Below are 20,132 nucleotides of genomic sequence, written 5' to 3' on the forward strand. Positions count from 1 at the left end.
GTGAGATTTACTGGAAATCTCAGTAAGTTAAACAATCAACATATATAAAGATAAATTAAGTATGAAAAATGATAAATATGTAATGCATGAAATGCAGAAAGAAAATCAGTATGCATGTCTCCCATCTAGATTCCTCAACATTTCAGAAAAAATAGAAACACAGGTTTTCCTTCAATAAACATTTTTGCCATCATTTTTTAAAACATAACTTCATCATAACTTTCATCATTAACCTTCATCATTATTAGCAATTCTTAATTAACAACATAACGTGTGATAATGTTACAGTTCTCCATATGCACTGTGAGTACATGCCAGTGACTGCAGTACAACTCACGTTGAAACTACGTTGTCTATAGACTCATTTTCAATGCATTGGTAAATATAACATATCATCATAAAAATTCATAACATGTACACCCACCAGCGTTAGGTGTCATAACATGTTGACTTCGCTCCAACGTTCTTTAAAAAGAACCCATTCGAAGTCTATTGATGTTCTTCGTCAACCCAGGAGTTACCACTCTATTCTTAAACACTCCAGAGTGGACAGAGGAATTCCACTAGGATAATTCTTCATCCTAGCCTTTGGGGTTGTGACAAGAATTATTTTATACTATGCTTGAAAAATGTATTTCATGACATGTGCATATGTAGCAAGTTTTCATGTGAAAATGACATTTATATGCAATATGCTAAAAATGATGAAAATCTCACATGTCATGTACATATGCATTCAATGTATCATATAACATAATATATTTAGAGGCCAACTTACAAATTTCTTGAGTAATTTGAGAATAACGGCGTAGCTGAGTAAATCAACTAAGTTAGGACTAATACTTCTATGGACAAGGTTCACAATCAAAGGCTTCACAATTTGGATATTTACAAAAATACCCCTAGACTTTCAAAAATTATCATTTAGGCCCTAAATTTTCACTAATTGTAAACGAACTCCAAATTTAACCAAATTTCTTGGACTTCATATTTTTTGAATTCTAAAACCATCTATATCCTTGAATTTTTAAAAATCAAAGTGAAACTTGCCCAAACAATCCCAACCCATGGCATGCATCCTAGTTAATGCATAAGTGTGTTTTCAACTATTGATCCATATGAATGCATGCATATGATATTTTCTTTAATCACATATGATCGCTAACATCTTTAATTACATAATCAAGACTAATTCTTGGATAATCAAGTTCATCCTAACACTTAATCATGGCTAAGAAATCATTAATCACCAATTTATTCAAAACCGATTCATACTTGATAATCAAAACAAGATAGATTTAAAACCTATTATGGCATGCTTCTAACCACAATTTAAACATTCCATAATCATGTTAAGACAATGATAAATCATATCAAATCATACTTAAGACATGCCATAGCTAAATTTCCATTTAAAATTATTTAATCATTCAAACCATCTCTTAATTGACCCGGTTTTGAACAAAGCATGATAACCTTCTCAAAACTCAACCAAATTTCGTACCAACACTTAGAAACAAAACTTGACATGCTAACTAAGATCAAAAGCAAGAAAAATTACAAATTTTGTGGCCTTCCAAGCACTCAAAACAGCCTTACACAAGAACACTCAAGAACTCACTCGGTTTCACTCTTTTGATCTCTAAGAGGGAGAAGTGCTCTCAAGGTTCAAGAGGAAGCTTGGAGCTGAGGTGTGGAGGATATGAGGAGTTGAGGGAGGTATTTATAGGGTTCAAACGGGGTGGAGACATTGGCCTTGGTGCAAGGTGATTGGGTGAAGTGAGAGGTGCACAAGTCTGGAAATTTTCCAGATTTCTTCAATGGGCTTATGTCACCTTGTGCAGGGGAATAGTGGCCTGAAACCACCATGATTCCCCTCTCCACAGTAGCTGAAAGTGTCTTGTAGAGATGTCCAGGTCGTGGGGCATCATTTGGGTGGTAGAAAATCCCTCAAACCAATCTTGGAAACCGGCAGACGGAGGTGGTTTTGAGGTGGCAGAAATTCAGTTCGGTTTTGGATAGTTTTAGGCAGCAAAATTGAGTCAAAATCCTTCATGATGGTCATGGACCTCTCGAGGATTAAGTGGTGAAGGAGTTGGCATGGGGTGGTGGTATAAACCATGACAGGAGGCTGGTTCAAAATCAATCCAATCGGTTCCTACATAAACTAGACCAAGATGCACCCGATTTGGTTCTTTGAGTTGGTTTGTGCAATTAAATTCGTCCAAGGCTCAAACTGGGTTTGGGAGGGTCTCATGAGGTGCTTAAGGGTCATATTACCCTTGAGTACAAACAACAAAAATGTTTAGCCCAAGGGCAAAACAGTACAAGCATTACAAAGGGCAATGCACAAAACCGATTGATGCAAGGTTTGGCCTTGATATGTCATTTTTCTTAATGACATGTGGGGAGGTTTATCTAGGATATTAGTGAGGTCTAATTATGAGGTAATGAAGTATTAATTCAAGAAAATTTGAATTAAAAAGTTTAAGAAAAGATTAAACACAATTAAGTTTCAAAGCATGGCTTAAAATTCTCTAACCTCAAGTATGATGATTAATAGTCTTAGCCAATTTTTAAAACTTAATTTGGATACTTAGGGTATGATTTGGTTTTAAGGAAACCAATGGTATGATCTATTAGGTTTTTGGTCTTGAATGGTAAAATAAACCCAAAATGGCTTTGGACCTTATGGGCTTGAAAAGGGCCAAGGGTCCAATCTACACCAAAGGCCTTATGCCTTCCTTATACTTGGGCCAAAACTAGCCTTGATTTCCTAAGGGCTTGGTCCAAGTCTTCTTGGGCTAGGCCCACGAATTCTCTAAGGTCCTAAAAAGCCTTACTAAAATCACTATTGGACTTGCCTGTTAAATCTTTAACTTAATGATACTAAGTACCAAGATTAAGACTAACCTCACTATCAACCTTAATATAAGTAACTAACCCAAGATTAAAATCCTAATCTAAAATGCTTAAGGCTTAATCAAGAATTAATTAAGCGGGGTGTTACATAATACCACTGCCTTAAAATCCCCCCCCCCCAATCCAAGCAGCACAAGAGTGACAGTAAGGCTGGATTGAAGCTGTGAAAACCATGTAGTGGACAGTGGTTTGGTGAGGATATTAGCGATCTGGTCTTTGTTAGAGATGAACGACAGTTGAAGTAATTTAGCCGCATCTCTTTCTTGAATAAAATGCTAGTCCAATTCAACATACTTGGTTCTTAAGTGCATCACAGGATTGAGTGAGAGATATGTGGCGCCAAAGTTATCACACCAAAGAGTCGGGGTGTAGGAAGAAAACTACCAAGTTCACATAAGAGAGATTGTAACTAAAAAAACTCACAAGTAGTGTTAGCAACAGATTTGTACCCAGCTTCAGTGGAAGACCGAGCAATTGTGGGTTGTTTCTTAGAACCTCAAGAAATAAGATGTTTCCCAAAATAAATACAGAAGCCTCCAGTGGACCGACGATCATCAGGGCATCCAGCCCAGTCAGCATTTGAAAAGATAGACAAAGTGTAAGATGATGACACAGAAAAAATAAATAAACCAAAATGACGAGTATGATTAAGATATCGAAGAATACGTTTAACGGCCTACCAGTGGGGAAGGCAAGGACAATGCATGTATTGACAAACACGATTAACAGTGAATGATATGTCAGGTCGAGTGAAGGCTAAATATTGAAGGTTGCCCACTACACTTTTGTACCACATCCAATGCAGTAAGTTTTTCTGAAGTGGACATTGGTGTGGAGACAACCTTGGAAAGATGCATATTTGTTCGAATGACAAGATTAGTGACATATTTACACTGAGATAAAAACAAGCTAGATGGAGTCCGAGGACCTCAATACCCAAGAAATATTTAGCAACCTTAAATCTTTAACGGGAAAATGGGACTTTAAGAAATTAATAAAATCTTAAATAAGTGGGGGTTTGACCCAGTGACAATGAGATCATCTACATATATCAAAATATATAAGCAATCAGAGGTAGTACGCATGATGAACAATGAAGAGTCGGAGCTAGAACATTTAAAACCGAAAGATAATAGCTTATCACTAAACTTGGCAAACCAGGCTCTAGGCGCCTGTTTCAAGCCATAAAGGGACTTCTTTAACTTATAGACATGAGTAGGGAAGTCAGGATTCACGAACCCAAGAGGTTGCTTCATGTAGACTGCCTCTTCAAGGTCGCCATGTAAGAAAGCATTATGTGTGTCGAGTTAGTGCAGTGCCCAGTTTGAAGCAACTGTAAGAGAAAGAATCAGTCTAATGGTGACAGGTTTAACAACGGGGCTAAAAGTTTCGTGATAATCTAGATCAGGTTGTTGATAAAACCCTTGAGCTACAAGGTGAGCCTTGCAACGTTCAAGAGTTCTATCAGCTCAACGTTTAGTTTTTAGAGTCCACTTGGATCCGAGAATGTTGAAATCTTGAGAGGAAGGAACGAGGTCCCACGTCTGATTGTGTAGAAGGGCTGCTATCTCTGTGGACATGGTTGAACGCCATTCAGAGTATTTTGAAGCTTCTGTGAAGGATTGTAGGCTCTTCAGGAATAGACGATGGAGAAGAAATTTCAGTGAGTGACGTCGAGTGTTTTGCAAGCGGGCAAGGTACAATGCCATCAATATGTTGGCGAGGATGAAGGGTGTTGGTCTTCAACCTAGTGACTATTGGATGAGAGGGTTGTGGTAAGGAAGATGAGAATGAATGAGATGAAGAGGGGCAAAGGGAAGCAACTGAAGGAAGAGAGGGAGTGACAGCACTAGTGTTTTCGGGAAGAGATGAAGAGGACGTAGGGTTTGGAGTAGATTGAGAGTGGTGACTAGGCTGGGAAGTGGGAGTGGATAAGACTGGGCTAGAAGGACGTGGGCCTGGATGTGTTGGATAAGAAAGTATAGGAAGAGGAAAAATAGAAGTTGAGTTGGGTCGTGATGTGTTGGAGTCCTGTGAGATTGAAGGAGATGTGGGCTGAGAAGCAAAAGGGAACTCGGATTCATTGAAGATAACGTCCCTAGACAAATATGTGCGGCCCGAAGATATGTGTAGACAAATATAGCCCTTGCGATCGGGGCTATATCCCAAAAACATACAAAGTTTTGACCGATAATCCAATTTGTGGTGATTGAGGCGCCTGAGATTGGACCAATATGTGGACCCAAAAACACAAAAAAATTGTAGTCCGGAATTTTTTCCATTAAAATCTCAAAAGGGGACTTGTTGTGAAGAACGAGAGTGGGCATACAATTAATTAGAAAAGTGGCCGTTTGGAAGGCCTCGACCCAATAGGTGTGTGGAACAAATGCATGAGATAAGAGTGAGAAACCAGTTTCAACTATGTGTCGATGACGGCGTTCCACACTCCCATTTTGTTGATGAGAGTGTGGACAAGTAAATTGGCCGTTTGGAAGGCCTCGACCCAATAGGTGTGTGGAACGAATGCATGAGATAAGAGTGAGAGACCAGTTTCAACTATGTGTCAATGACGGCGTTCCACACTCCCATTTTGTTGATGAGAGTGTGGACAAGTAAATGCATAATTCCACAAGATTGAAAAAATGAGTTTAAGAGGGCGGACTCTCCACCCTAATCAGTCTGAACCAAAATAACATTTGTATTAAAAGTATTACTAACAAAGCGTAGAAAAGCTAAAATCAAATAAGAGACATTGGACTTTGCTTGCATAGGAAACAATTAAATAAATTTGGAAAAGTCATCAACAATTAAAAGGTAGTAACGAGATCCATTTCTTAAAAGCACTAGTGCAAGACCCAGGCATCCATGAATAAAAGTTGAAATGGTTGTTGAGAGCGAGAAGATGAAGTTGGGTGTGGGAGAGCACGTGCCTTGACGTTAGAACAAGCTGTGTAGTGACCTAAATTAAGGCTAGTATTCACAGGAAGACTAAACCGACAAATAACAAGGGAGGTGGTGCGAGGAGATAGGTGGCCCAGCCATGAGTGCCACAATTGAGCTGAGGTGCAGATGCCAAGACAGGCTTGAGGAGATGGAGATAAGTGCACTGCAACCAACAACAAGGCATACAAGGCCATCTTTAACGTGACCCTGAAGCAGAACTTCCCGGGAGCATGAATCATTCACAAGAAACAAATTAGAGTGAAACTTAAAGAAAACACAGTTATCTTGACAAAATTGACATACTGAAAGAAGATTGCGGGAAATATAGGGGACATGAAGTAAATGTTTTAAAAGAAAATTTTCAGAAGAAGCATTCATCTGGGCAAAGCTAATGTGTTGTATTGGTAGGGTAGAACCATCTCTAATGCTAACTTGGTTGGGTCCCTGATATGGCATTGAGTCCAGACTGAGATTGTTAAAATCAGCTGCAAAATGATGGGTTGCTGCCGTGTTTGGAAACCATGTGTTGCTCGAGGATGCAGGAGATGAAAGAGTGGTATTGTTGGCTGTAAGAATGCAGGTGGAGGAGATTGGTAAGATTGATTAAACCTGTGATAACAGGAGAGAGTAGTGTGACCAAGTTTATGGCACACTTGACACATGGATCGGGAATCTGGGTGATAAAGAGAGGAGGAAGTATTATGGGTACAAGACTGAGAAGGTGAGCAATAACCAGAGTAAGTGCCTCGGCCAGAGGCACATCCTCGCCGCCCTCCCCGAAAGGAAGAATAATTTGACCACGAGGAGACCCTGCAGAAGGTGAAAATCGAGTTGTAGTAGAATGAGCAGCTAGAGTGGTGCTAGAGAGGAGAGATTGTGTTTGATGACAGATGCGAGATTCATGATTTAGAATATAACTGTAAAGTTGACGGGAAGAGAGGGAACCTGAACGAGTAGTAAAAGATGTAACAAGGGATTCATGTTCGGTACCAAGACTAGCTAGAAGATATATGGAGAATTTGGAGTCACTGAGGGTGTGACCTACGGCCCCTAAGGTAGCAGCTAAGCATTTGGCTTTGTTATAGTAATCAGAAACGAATTCGAGGCCTTTTTTCAAAGTAGCAAGTTGATATTGAGTGTGAATGATGTGTGCCGAAGATCTGGCAACAAAGATGCTTTGAAGAGTGTTCAAAATTGCAAACGAAGTGGTGCAATTGAGAACTTGGGCCAACACAACGTCAGAAAGGGAGGAATTAAGAGTGGACATGATCAATTGATCCTGTAAAACGCACTGAGTATGCTCGAGATTGGGGTTGTCATCGATGAGGGTAGCGGGCATGGGAGAAGAACCATTAACATATCTATAGAGTTGATGACGTTTCAAGAATGGAACAGTTTGGGCTTTCCATATAAGATAATTATCTATGGTAAGCTTAACTGTGATGAAATGAGAAGCTGAATTGAGTAAGTTGGGATTGGGATTTTTTTTTCAGGTGACGCCATGGGAGGGTAGGGAAGAACGAAAAATGAAAGAAAATAGAAAAAAAATATATATGTAAAGGATCTGGACGTGAGTCCTTGCTATGCTCTACATACCATATTGAAGAATCAGAGTTGATATGCTGATGCATATCAACTGTTTGATAAAATGTCAGAATGAAAGAAACCCTTTTACAAAGTACGATTTTGTGATACTCCCCTTCCCTTTGTACAGTATACAATGACTAATATTAGTCATAATGGAATTTCATGTAAGATTACTATTCTATCCTGCCACATCAGCCTTGCTGTTACAATGAGAATCTTCTTGAATGTTCTCTAAAGTTCTAGTGCCTTGCTTTGATATGTTGTGCTCGAATGCAGGTAATACCATTGCCTTAATACAAACTAATCATTGATGGGACCTACTACATTTTCAACTTCTCATAAAAAATTTGAACTCGTCTCAACCTACTTCATACATTCAAATACATCTCAATGGGATCCACAAAATACTACTATTCATATATCAACTCAGATAATCTGAGATCACCTTTGCATCCAAACACAACAAAGTTAGCTATTCAGCTTCCCACCATGCCGTACTGCATCAGTATGGCAATCGAAGCCAATATGCATGCAGCTTAGTTTGCTGGGGGAGAGAATGAAAGAAAGAGGCCAATAAAGAAATTATGGGTCTCCACAGTGAAAGACTCGTCAAATGGCCTTGTGTTTTAGTTGATAAACATTCCTAAAGAAGTGACAATCAGAGAGGAAGAATTGCTAAATGTGTAGAGACTGTCACGAGCCTTTCAAGCTTCGTAGTGATATTGTTGAGTGGGGCTTATTTGGTTGAGAGATGTGCAACAGAATTCATCATTTTAGAAAATGGGTCATGCACTTGCAAAGATTTCTTGTTGTGATCATCAAAGATAAGCAAATTTAGATTATTATGTTGTAGCTATATTCTAATAGCCTACTTTTAAATAAAAACTTGTAAATCTTTCAAACAAAAAAAAAAGTGAAAAGTGAGTTCAATGTGTCAATGCCTTTTCCGTATCTATCTGCTTGTCAAGGTAGAGGTAACATGCTTATGCCAACATGCTCTGAGACACCGCGCACTCTATTTTCAAACTTTTTTCTTGGGGACCCAAACCACTGAGTGGCACTAGAGAAATACGAAGAAAGTTGGTAATTAACCCCCACAACCACAATGATCATCACAAGAACGGAATGAGATGGGATTGATCAGAAACTGCATGCAAAGACCAGATTCTGGCTCTTTTGATCCCACAATTTCGACTCTCGTAATTATATCTGAGTCGGAGCTTACTAGACTTGGAAGCAATTCGAGAATTCAAGTTGACATGGATTTTAAGATTAAAAAATAATAAGATCTCAAGGATAACATTGTGCTTTTATTTCAATTTATGAGGAAATGAATGATACATGAAGGAAAATAGAAAGAAACAGGCAAGGTCTATGAGAAAGCCGATCATCAGCACTTGCAGCTGCTTGCCAAGCAATTCCAAGCTTAGCAAAGACCTCATCCCACAAAGCCTTCAACACATCACAATGGAAAAGAAGGCGATCCACCGATTCTCCACACCTTTTACACATAAAACACCAATCCATTGCAACGATGTCGCGCTTTCTCAGCTTATTAACAGTAAGAATTTTCCTGTGAGAAGCCAACCACCCAAAGAAAGCCACCTTGAGAGGCACTTTGAATCTCCAAATATTTTTCCAAGGAAAAAAAGCAGAATGAGAATGTGACGCCAAGACCTTGTACAAAGATCTAACCAAGAATTTCTTATTACCAAACTGATTCCAAAGTAATCTATCTCCTTCCAGATTTTATATTTAAAGCATAGAGCTAGCTGTAAAAATCGGTAATGTCCCCCACCTCCCAATCTTGGACGTATCTAATAAAACCAGCAGTGTTGTCCATGTAATCAGCCACAGACGCGCCTTTATCCAAAGCAATTCTAAAGAGAGAGGGGAAAGCATTCTTCAAGGCCTCATCCCCACACTACAAGTCATGCCAAAAAATGATCCGGTTGCCCCTGCCCACCTCAAATCAGAAATTTCTGGAGAACTCCCCCCAACCATTACAATTACATTTAAACTTTCTTCAAAATACAGAATTATAAACTACAGAATTATAAACTTATTCGCCACAGGACATAAAATGTTGCGACTACATAATATCCGGTTCAATCAAAACTGAATTAAGAGGGAGAAATAGTCAACCTTGTGCAAAGATCAATTATGCCTGAAGAAATAATTGAACACAAATCACAAACTATATCCCAACACAAAAGGACAAAACTATGAGGTAAAAAATACCTCCAATCATCTCATATAAACCTACTTTTTTTTCAATCCCTATGAGAAATGCCACAGTTATTGTGCAAAAATAAATAAATAAAAATAAGACAATATAGCTCAAGCCCTTACATGTCTGTGCAGCAGAACTGCTAGCAAGAACTGCAAAATTTGCTTCCTCATCCAAGATCAATTAACTCAATTGTTGCAAAGAGAATCCAATACCACCCTGAGATTCAGGTACAAAGCAGACATGTAGATGTAAAATGAACAATCCAAATGAGTAGTCATTAGTAAAACAATTAAACAAACCTTGCAATAAAATATTGAAACTTTGCGAACCTTAGCCACAGAAATTAATCCACATTTGGGCCACTCACCATATCTTCTTCTTCTTCTTCTTCTTCTTCTTCTTCTTCTAAGTGGCCACCAACTTTTTGGCTTTCTTTTTATGAGTAATCCCGAAGGAAACAACTGGAAACTAAAATGAAAGATTTACTGAATTGAGAAGGATTGAAAAAGGAGCCCCCAGATAATGCCACATTGATGAAATGAAAGATTACATATCCCAGAGATTTTTACTATTTCTTGACAGGGAAAGCTGGCAGGGTCAGTTAAAACAAAAGCTCAAGCTTGAAAAATCTACAACTAATATGGGGAAACTTCCACAAAAATTTGGATTTCCATTACATCAAAAATTGATAAATGATGAAAAAATTAATAAAAAAAAAAGACGGTAATTGACTGAAAATTGACCAGTCATCGTCATGATATCAAGATTCAACCTATTTAAAATGGTTGCCTAAAAGATTTCCAATCTCTATAAATATATAGTTTTCTTTTCCTCAAGCTCCGATCAATGGAGGAAAAAGAATATATATATAACTGAACTAATACATAACCCCCAAAATAGGTTACCAAACTGGTCAAAATTCCATGCCTCTTTTCCCAACCCGTGAAACTTAAAAGGGTGAGAATGCTTTGCCCTTATCGGCAAGAACCATGTGAACATTCAAAATACATTACAAAATTTGCTAATCAATCTCACTTTGTACACATGTACAGAGGGGTAAAGAACCGTTTGTGACCCACCTGCCTCTATGTAGGTTTCCCAGGGCAGGCTTATGTAGGCATCTTTTTCCCCTTCTCCTAATGTCCCCTCATTAGGGGAAACAAAACTGGGAAAAACAGTATATATACAGGGTTGACTTAGTCTCTAGCAGCACCAAAACCTGAACAACTTATGGCCTCCATTGCAATCCGAACCAGACGTACTAGTTCCTCTACGTCTTCGAAGCTGAAATCAATGACCCTCTTAACAGAAGTAACACAATCCCTATTTTGTTCCTCTTCCAGGATTACGTTGGCAGCTGCAAAAGCCTCCTGGGACTTTCTGGAGGCCTCCAATGCAAAAACTACATCCTGCGTCTGCAAAACAATCAAACGGTATTTTTACTCTCCCATACCAAATATAGCCCATACAAAATATGCAAACCAAGCCCAGAAGAGGGAGCATCCATTGTCCGGTATGAAGCATCCATCAGCAGATGGAATAATAGACCGCATTAATTGAACTGCCATGAATTAACTGCCCAGATACAGATAACCAAATTAAAGGATTCGGATGATATAGAGAATCACTCCTCAAGTTTCAAAAATATGAACGGCCTACACCAAATCTTTTGTGCTATAAAATGGTTACTTTAACTCTGACCCTCCATTAACACGATCCTTTTGTTCCAAGGAGAATTTGCTGTAAGGCAAGTGCTGTTCCATTCTCATTCACATTTCCACTTTAATTCAGCACATACAGCCTGTGTTTCCTATGTTTCACTCTATTAAGAAACCCTCTCCAGCATCATAATATGTTAAGAGAAATCACACACCCGAACAAATGCTGACCATTTCCATACAAAGCCCCTTGACAAAACAATAGACAATTTGTAGAAAATAAGGTAGAAATTGTACAGAACAATAAATCAACTTACGAAGTCAAGCAGTCGAACAAACTGAGGGCGGTTTCGAGCAACAATTATTTGGTTTCCAGCAACATAAGAACCGGTACCCTTAGATAGATTACCCTTATCCACAGTTGCCAGATTGTTTAAATTATCAACATCTGAAGCAGAAGATGATGGAGATTCACCTAAATAAATGGGTTAAGAAAGACAGTTATATTATTGTTTCACATTACTTGTATAAGCACAAGTGCATCTTTTACTTGGTTATACTCAGATAAATTAACTCCATGCCATGTTTGATAATAGACTATAAAAGTTTTCAACATTTAAAGTAAGAAAATCAACATACTTTAGGAAAAGTAGATACAATATCACTTTGCCGCAAAAAGAATGTGTGGTGTTATGAAAAAGAAATGTACATTATGTCAAAATAAGTTCACAACTTATTGTATGATGTAAGACACCAAGCAAGCCTGGACATAATAGCTGTCCATGCCCTTCTTTTATTACCTTGAGGAACCACATGTAAAGTTGCTTGCAATTCATGCCGGTCTCTGTTCAAACTAGAGTGTTTACAATAGACCACCTTCATGTATGCCACCTCTGAGCATTTGTAGGCCAAAGCAGCAGCAGCCATCTCTTGGCGTGCTTCATATTGAAGTGCACAGAGCCTGGATAAATACCAGGTTCAGCAAAAAACCACACACGGGCAAGTGATACAGAAATTAGACCTTAAAATAGTAGAGTGCAGTAAGAATCATGATTGTGATAGGATTGCAACTGTTTTGATTTACAACAAACTCCCAAAAGAGAAAAAATCCACTTGCAATAATCAGCTCTAGAAGCCAGTGACATATAATTGAGCTATTATTATGTAAAGTCCCAAATAAAGCCCAAGCCACATCTTGACTTATGCTCTAAAGGGATTAATCTACATTACAATTAGATCCCCTTTATATAATTATATAGGGCAAAAACTTCTCCCTCTCAAACAATGTGAAACCATTCACCACCTCCTAAGTGCAAATACAGAGGATTATAATCTCCCCCCTTAAATTCTTGTTGTCCTCGTCAAGTCAGTCTGTTTTAGGTATCACGGTTCAAGTTCTACACTTGTGGTAGAGATTGGTTCTGATACCATTTGTGACAACCTAAAAAAAAAACTAAAGCCAATTCTTGGCCCATACTCCAAAATATTCAAGATCACAATTGGAGCCCCTTGGATTCATTATAAAGGATATGAACTTCTACGGTCTACCTCCAAGACAATGCGGGGTTCCATTCACCACCTCCTATACTCAATTTAGGTATTAAAATTCTTTTTTTCTATCAATAATTTGGGGATTACAAATTAAAGTCAATTACTCGAAATAACCAAAAAATATACAATGAGAAAAATAAAAGCAAATAGAGTAGTGTGTCACTTACTCGCAAAGTTTAGCCGCAGTGCCATATGCTTGAATTGGATTCATCTCCTCATTTCTGCCACCCTCACCATTGCAATTATCCAGAAGTAAAGCTCCGTGAAGAAACTTTAAGCCAGCTTGGAAGTAAGCTTCATTGCTTTCAAAACCAAAGCAAGAGCTCTACGAAAGATATTGAAACCATTCCAAGAGTTAAAAATAATAGGAAAAACAAAATATGAAACATAGAAAAACAGAAAGTATACAGGTGATAAGTGTGCTACAGGAACCTTTAGACGATCTGCAGTGTCTCGGAGATCTTTGGCTTCTTTCAGGGTGTTTGTAGCAGTCTGGCTGGAGGAAATTAGTCTCCCGGGACTTGAGGCTTTGAGATCTCTGACCCCTTGCCTATCAGGCTGAAGATTTCCCAAACTAAGATTAACTTGATTGGCAATATCAACCTTCCCGGAATCTTTTGATGTTTTTGACACATCACCAGGTGCGTGAATAGCTCCATTCAACTTCTGGGGTCCTGGTACAGGTGCACAACCCAGGGATACTTTTTCTAGTTTACCTTCACCAAAAGAAAGTGAAAACTTTGATTTCCCAACTCTTTGCTCCATTTGTGTCGAATCAGCTTTATTTTCGCCCTCAAAGTCCTGAATCAAGCCATGCTGGGGGGCAAGCTTCCCATTACTCCTAAATTGAGCACCCGGTTTCATATCTAAACCGTCAGGCTCTTTTTCTTTTAATTTGGTAACCATTCGACTCGCACTTGACCATTGTCCTACAGGATCCCCCTTACAAGCATGATTCTTCTCATCCTTGCGAAACTTAATGCTAGTTTTTTTAGGAAAACTGTGTTTAACATCAGCTGTTGTTTCATGAACAGGAACTCGGTGATTAGAGTCAATCTCTAAGTCAATCCTCTGGCTCTTCTTTGTATACTCATTAACTGGATCAGATATCTTTATCTTATCTCCATCAAACTCAGATATGGAACTTCTGCTCTTGCCCCTAGATCGCAAACCAGTACCCTTATCAGCTTTCTGCAGAACTGCCTTGTCATGGCAATTCTTCTTCCCTCTATCCTCATCCCAGCTATGTTCTGGAGCACGCAGATCACCGAGGAACCGGACATTTTGCTCAACCATATCAACATCACCATTAGGCAAATGGCTATTCCTAGTGTCAGGGGAAGGATTGGCTTTACCACTTAATTGGTGATTAGCACCTCCATCCATACACTCTAGTGCAGAAAATTTAAGGGGTTCAAGACAAATCACTGTCTCAGGCAGATTGATCTCAGCATTCCTTTCCCCATCCGAGCATCTTCTGAAATCACCCATCACAGGGCGAACACTATTCATAGCATCGTCTTTCCCTGCAATGTCCCCTCCTGCCGATGTAAGGTTGTCTAAATTAAAGGTCCTCAAAGGAGAAGAAGAAACTGACTCCACTGGAGAACCTCGCACTTCTTCAATGTTGGCTCTAGTTTTACTGGATCCTGAAACCTTTGAAGAGCTTGAATTGGCTGCCATTGAAACCTGTCCGGATCCCAAATCCCTCCTCAATGAAACAACATCCGTTGTCCGTTCAGAAACAATCTTCTTTTTATGTTTTCGGAGTTGCTGGTCCTTATCATTTCTCCTGGCTTCTTCCATACCATCGACCGGATGATCTCTAATGTCTGACAAGAAAATTCCTGACATCCTACCTTTGTTGTTCGACTTATAAGTAGCATCATTAGGTCTCGACTCCACCTCAGTATTTGAAAACCTGAACTTCTTTTCCTTCCTGAATCCTCTTTCACTTCTTTCCTCTTTCTCATATACCCTGCCATCAGGTGCAGAATTAGGAAATGTCTCTATCTTATTCTTGCTGATCTCCTGGTCCTTCAATTTCCTTTTCTTCAAAGACATATCCTTTTTGCTAGACATTCTCATTTCCAGGGATCCACCGTCAGATGGGACCCTCACTTTGTCTCCCAGTTTCTTAACAGAAGCAACTACCTTGTCATTGACATCACACTTTCTGCCCTCGGGTAAAAATCCATCATATTTCTGGATAACATTTCCACTTCCCATAGTTGGCAAGAAAGAACTTGAACTGATACCCACCCTCCCACGGCCCATTTTGAGAGTCTTGTGTTTATCGGCATGCATATCCTCTGTTTTGGACTTCTTAGAGGTTCCACATCCATATTCATCAGCCTCCCTCTTGCTTTTCATTTTTATTTGTCTCACATCACCTGCAGATGTTTAAGGCCCCAAAAAAAACAGACACACCATTATCCACTTCCCCAAAAAATGGGACAGCTACATGAAATTATTTCTAAAATGAAATGCATACCTCCTCCATTAATTGGATTTTCTCTCTGACTAGGCATATCTTTTTCTGCAACCAAGTTGTGCAACACACTCAAATGTTGAGAACTAGATTTTTTCGTTGGATTTGCTTCTGCAAGATGCTGGTTTGTGTCATTTAAGCTCCTGCTTTTCTCTGATTCTTGTAGCTTATTCTTTGTAGAGTTAGAGACTTGAAAGGGGCCACCAATGGTTCCTGCATTTGCTTTTTCCTTAAACCCGGGTTTTTTCTTTCCTCGGTTAGAGATGGCATGGGAACTCAAATTCTGGTTATTCTCATCAAGATGTTGCTTATCACCCAAGGACACTCCCAATGTAGTTCCAGTGACATGATTTTGTAAGTTGTTCTGACTCTCAGGCACTGGTAATTGATACAACGCATTGAGGGCTTTCGTTGTCTCTTCCTCACTAATGTCACAGTGGTTCATACCATGCCTGTTAGAACAATTCAATAGCACAGTGAGAAATCACCAATATGCATACATTTTATATACACACAGAAAACATCAACAAAATGAAAGAGCATTGCACTTGGAACTTATTTAGTATTCAGCTGAAGTACCGACACATTTATAAAACTGAAGGCTATGTGTAAGAAGAAAGCAACTTACAGCCAATTTAGCATGCTACACAACCATTTATCAGGGAGTTGGTCTGGCTTTGTACCAAAGGGTAAAAGCCGCCACTTCTGACATCTGTCACACTGTACCCAATCTTCTTCTATAACTACTGGAACTGCCATTGGTGGTACCATCTCAGAAGCGAGTCCATTTTCTGTAATAGGACATGCAGTTGAAGCATCTTTTATAGATGGCCCATATATTGATTGCTTATAAATTTTCTTACCACTTGATCTTCCCTTTCCTTTATCCAAGAACACATTCCGTTGCAATTCAAAAGCACCAAGGTTAGCATCTTTTTTTCTATCACCACCAGGCCTCTCCACTGGATCCATTCGATTATCCTTCTCTTTTAAATTCGTTAACGACAATGAATCGTTACAACTATCTTTGCCCTTATAATCCTTCTGTGACGTTTTCCTTTGAACTTTACTGTTACAGACAATACCACCATAACCAGTACTCCTTTTATTACTAGGTTCTGCACTTTCACCAGGCCTGAAGCTTTCGTTTACTGAAAAGTTAACTAGCTTGCCGTTACTCTGTATCCCCTTTGACTTCTTTTTGCCCTCAAATGACAGCTCTTCTGTCTTAAAAGGAAGATTAACTTCATCATCTTCACGAAATGTAGCTTTCCAACCAATCTTATTTTTTTGAGGATTTGGCTCTTCCTTACATTTGGACTCATCAGAATAACTTTTTGAGGCAGAAATTTTCTGACCACTGCTGACATCCTTATAGTCGATTAAAACATCCTTGTGGGAATTTACCACTCTGTTTCCACAAACATTTTCCACTAAACTACTCCTAGGATTTTGCTTCTGACTCTTGCCATGTTCCTGACCAGATATTGACTCTGAAGACTCCTCTTTCACTAATTCGGAGGCAAGTAATTTACTTTTCCCACCATCCTTGTTACTCTCCCTAAGAAGTTCAGATACTCCACCAGCCTCTTTCACTGACTTGGAAATGTGAGTGCATTTCAAGTCACCAATCAAAAGCTCCTTAGCTTCTATGATTTCATTTACTGATATTTTCTTCATTTCTAATGTCGTGTCATCCAAACCTGTACCCCCATACTTCAATTTTACTAGCCTGTCCCTTTTCATTGATTTTGTTCTCTTTTCCTTAAACACTTTCCCATTTCCCATGATTGAACGTGACTCATCTACTAACATTGCAGAGTGTTCTTGATGTCCTTTAAGGGGTGGTATGGGTCTACTGATACTATATACTTTTTCCTTTCTCATCAAGCAAAGCAGACTGTCATGAAGAGGCGATATCAGTACCCCACCAGGGATGGTGAAGGATGTCATTTCCTGTTTAGCACATAAATAAATAGCATCAAGCATAGCGGATCACCCAAGTTCCATCTAGTGACAAATAACATATTATGCAAAAAATATTAAACAAGCCATTACCTCAATGATACTAGCTGGAGAGTTATCAAAGGTCCCTTGAGATATGGGTGACACGCCTTCACTCTCCTCCAGGCTGTTCCCCGGTGATGAAGATGGGGAGTAATCAAGTCCAAGCCCACTATAAATTGCTGCATTCCCACGTCCAGAGTTATCTGAACCCATTTTTATTCGAACTTTAAGTGGCCTTTGGTCGGTTGGATTGCCCGGTCTGTTCGAAGTTTCATCTTTCAAGGGACTCATCTCATTAACTTGACTTTGTTTGAGGGAAACATCCATGGAAAGAACGCGTGATTTATGCAATTGATGGGCACTACAGGAAGTAATACCAAGCCTCGAAGGTGGGGCTGTGTTTGGGGGAGCTTTCAAATTCTGAGAGGCACCCTGTATGGTAACATAACCCACAGTGCTCAAGTAAACTATAATCCTCCCAGCAGACAAGATGCAGCCACATACATCTCTTTCCTACCAACAGATAAAAAATTTCAGAAAATATATATAAGAACCAATATACCTCGATGGGTAAATTATTAGATCTGGACACATTGTAGTTTCTTTGTGGAGAATTCGGACGAGACAAAATAGAAGGGGAGCGTTCATAAGCTGGTAAAAACGAGCCATAGCCACCAAATTTTGCCCCTGACAAAATAATCAAAGTCCGACATTATTATTTCTAATGCACAAAGAATGTACTTTTCTCTATAACTCATGACTCTCATAACAGGTCACTTACCCAAATGCTCAGCAGAAACCCCGCCTTCGAAATCTTTTTGAAAATGGCCGAGCACATTCTGAATCTTCTCATCCTTTACGAAAAAGAAACCACTCTTACTATCATCATTTATACACAAACTAGAACACAATGCCGATAAATTTATAAATTACATGTCGAAAATGATCAAAAAGGCCAAGTTGTTGGCATTGCATGAAAATTTTCTTTTTCAGTAACTAATGTTACAATTTTGGTACATTGTTCCCGTATCTTGAGTATACAAACTATTTTTGTCTTAGCATTGCCCGCAGTTAAATAAACATTCTTAAGACTATTCAACAGGATTCCGAAGTACTTCCATGCAGTATGCTCAGGAAAGGGTATAATTAACATTTTATTGCCCATTCCTCCAAATCTCGAAAGACCATATAACCAACTAAAGCAAGTCTTAAAATTTTATTGAGAGATTTAAGCACATTGTTTAAAAAGGTAAATGGCCCCTATGATGTTCCTCGAAACAAAACGGATCAACAATCTACAAAAGCAGCAAAAAAAGAATTCTAGAATTTAACCTAGTACCAGGAGTTGCTTCATAGTTGGTTAGAACAAATTTACTGCATAATCAAATAACTAACTACGGAGCACAAATATGCACTTTTTACATCTTTGAAATAAGCATCTACAAAGTTTCTAGAGCTAGGATAGCCTATATTTCTTCATATCATTTCACTTCCCAAGTGATGAGAAATTCCTCTTCTTTTTTTCCATCTAAGGTTCCCATTGCAGAAGGGAATATTCAACTTCCTATTCCTCTTCCTACATTTTTCCGGGAATCAAATAAATTGCCACTTTCCAATATACTATTCAACACAAACACCACAAAAAACTTGATTCCACAACAGATTAACAAATGAGTTAAGCTTTCTTTTCAAAGTCAATATTAATTAAACTCGACTGAACAATAATTTAAATAAGTCCCCAATGAACACATAGAAGCCCTTACAATGTAAGAAAGAGCAATGTCAGGATCTATGTTCTTGTCCTCATCACCCTTGAAATAGCGAGCCTCGCCTCCCTCGAGCTTGGGATTCCCTTCCATATCCACCATCCCGCCCAGACACTAACCCTAACCCGAACCCTAGTTCTAACCCCAAAACCCTGACCCCCTCACACACCCTCCTTCCCTGAAGTCCAACATCACCGAATCCCACGAAAAACCCACCAAAACACACAAATCAAAGCTCCCAAACCGGACCCTAACCCCGCAGAGTCAGAAACCCTCATCAAAATTCAGCGATTGTCAATAAATACCGAATCAATCACACTTAACTGTCCTTAAAATTCACGATCGGGTACGAAATCGGGAATTGATCCAACCGATCACTGCCGACTCGGATTGAGTTGGGAACGGGAACCAAATTCCCACTTTGCCCGTTTGGTTTTTCCTCGATGTGCACAGCAGAGACAGAACTGTGTTTCTGGTCTTTCGTTTTTTTTTTTATTTGTTTATTTGATTTTTTTTCCTTTCCATTTATTTTTTTGATGCTTTTGGATGAGATTATTCCTAAAACAGAGTCCAGGAAGGAAACTGGAACCTTTGGCATCCAGCGATCAGAAAACGTGCCGTATATTTATTGTGATTCGTATATTGGAAAATCGTATACTCTTAAGTTTAATATTCCTTTTATACTATTAATTTTATAGACAGTAAAGCTAATCATTTTAACATAATTAATATATTAATATCTATTATGTCAAATAATACTATACTCATTTTTCTAATTTAAACTAAAAAAAAGATAAAAGAGGACTCAAATCAACCTATTACAACATTTGTTCATTGTCATATATTTATCCAACTTTTTATGCTTTAGCATTTTTTTCCTAGTTTCATGATAAGATCATAACAATCTTAAATGACATTTTTAAATTAAATCATTCGAATTGTTCGATATTATTTTTCTATACATTGTTGAAAGA

The 20,132-nt window shown here is 38.7% G+C and overlaps 1 protein-coding gene across 19 annotated transcripts; it reads right to left on the reverse strand.

The window, feature by feature from the left end:
- Positions 1-8,742: 8,742 nt before the first annotated feature.
- On the reverse strand, positions 8,743-19,682 carry LOC121250925 (cysteine-tryptophan domain-containing zinc finger protein 7-like). Of its 19 annotated transcripts, none has more exons than XR_005937906.1 (13): positions 19,156-19,682; positions 18,174-18,246; positions 17,955-18,079; positions 17,444-17,824; positions 16,014-17,341; positions 15,389-15,837; positions 13,327-15,287; positions 13,062-13,219; positions 12,144-12,304; positions 11,661-11,818; positions 10,765-11,100; positions 9,805-9,901; positions 8,743-9,025 (listed from the first exon to the last, which is right to left on the reverse strand). XR_005937906.1 is itself a non-coding variant. In XM_041150188.1 (11 exons), the coding sequence occupies exons 1-11, from the start codon at positions 19,258-19,260 to the stop codon at positions 10,882-10,884; spliced, it is 5,118 nt and encodes a 1,705-aa protein (XP_041006122.1). In that variant the 5' UTR covers positions 19,261-19,682; the 3' UTR covers positions 8,743-10,881. The 19 variants fall into 19 exon arrangements, 1 of the variants encoding a protein (XP_041006122.1); XR_005937905.1 differs by having other exon boundaries at positions 8,743-9,332; XR_005937901.1 differs by having other exon boundaries at positions 8,743-9,434.
- Positions 19,683-20,132: the final 450 nt, after the last annotated feature.

This window comes from Juglans microcarpa x Juglans regia, chromosome 1D (genome assembly GCF_004785595.1).
Source record: "Juglans microcarpa x Juglans regia isolate MS1-56 chromosome 1D, Jm3101_v1.0, whole genome shotgun sequence".
NCBI classification, from domain to species: Eukaryota; Viridiplantae; Streptophyta; class Magnoliopsida; order Fagales; family Juglandaceae; genus Juglans; species Juglans microcarpa x Juglans regia.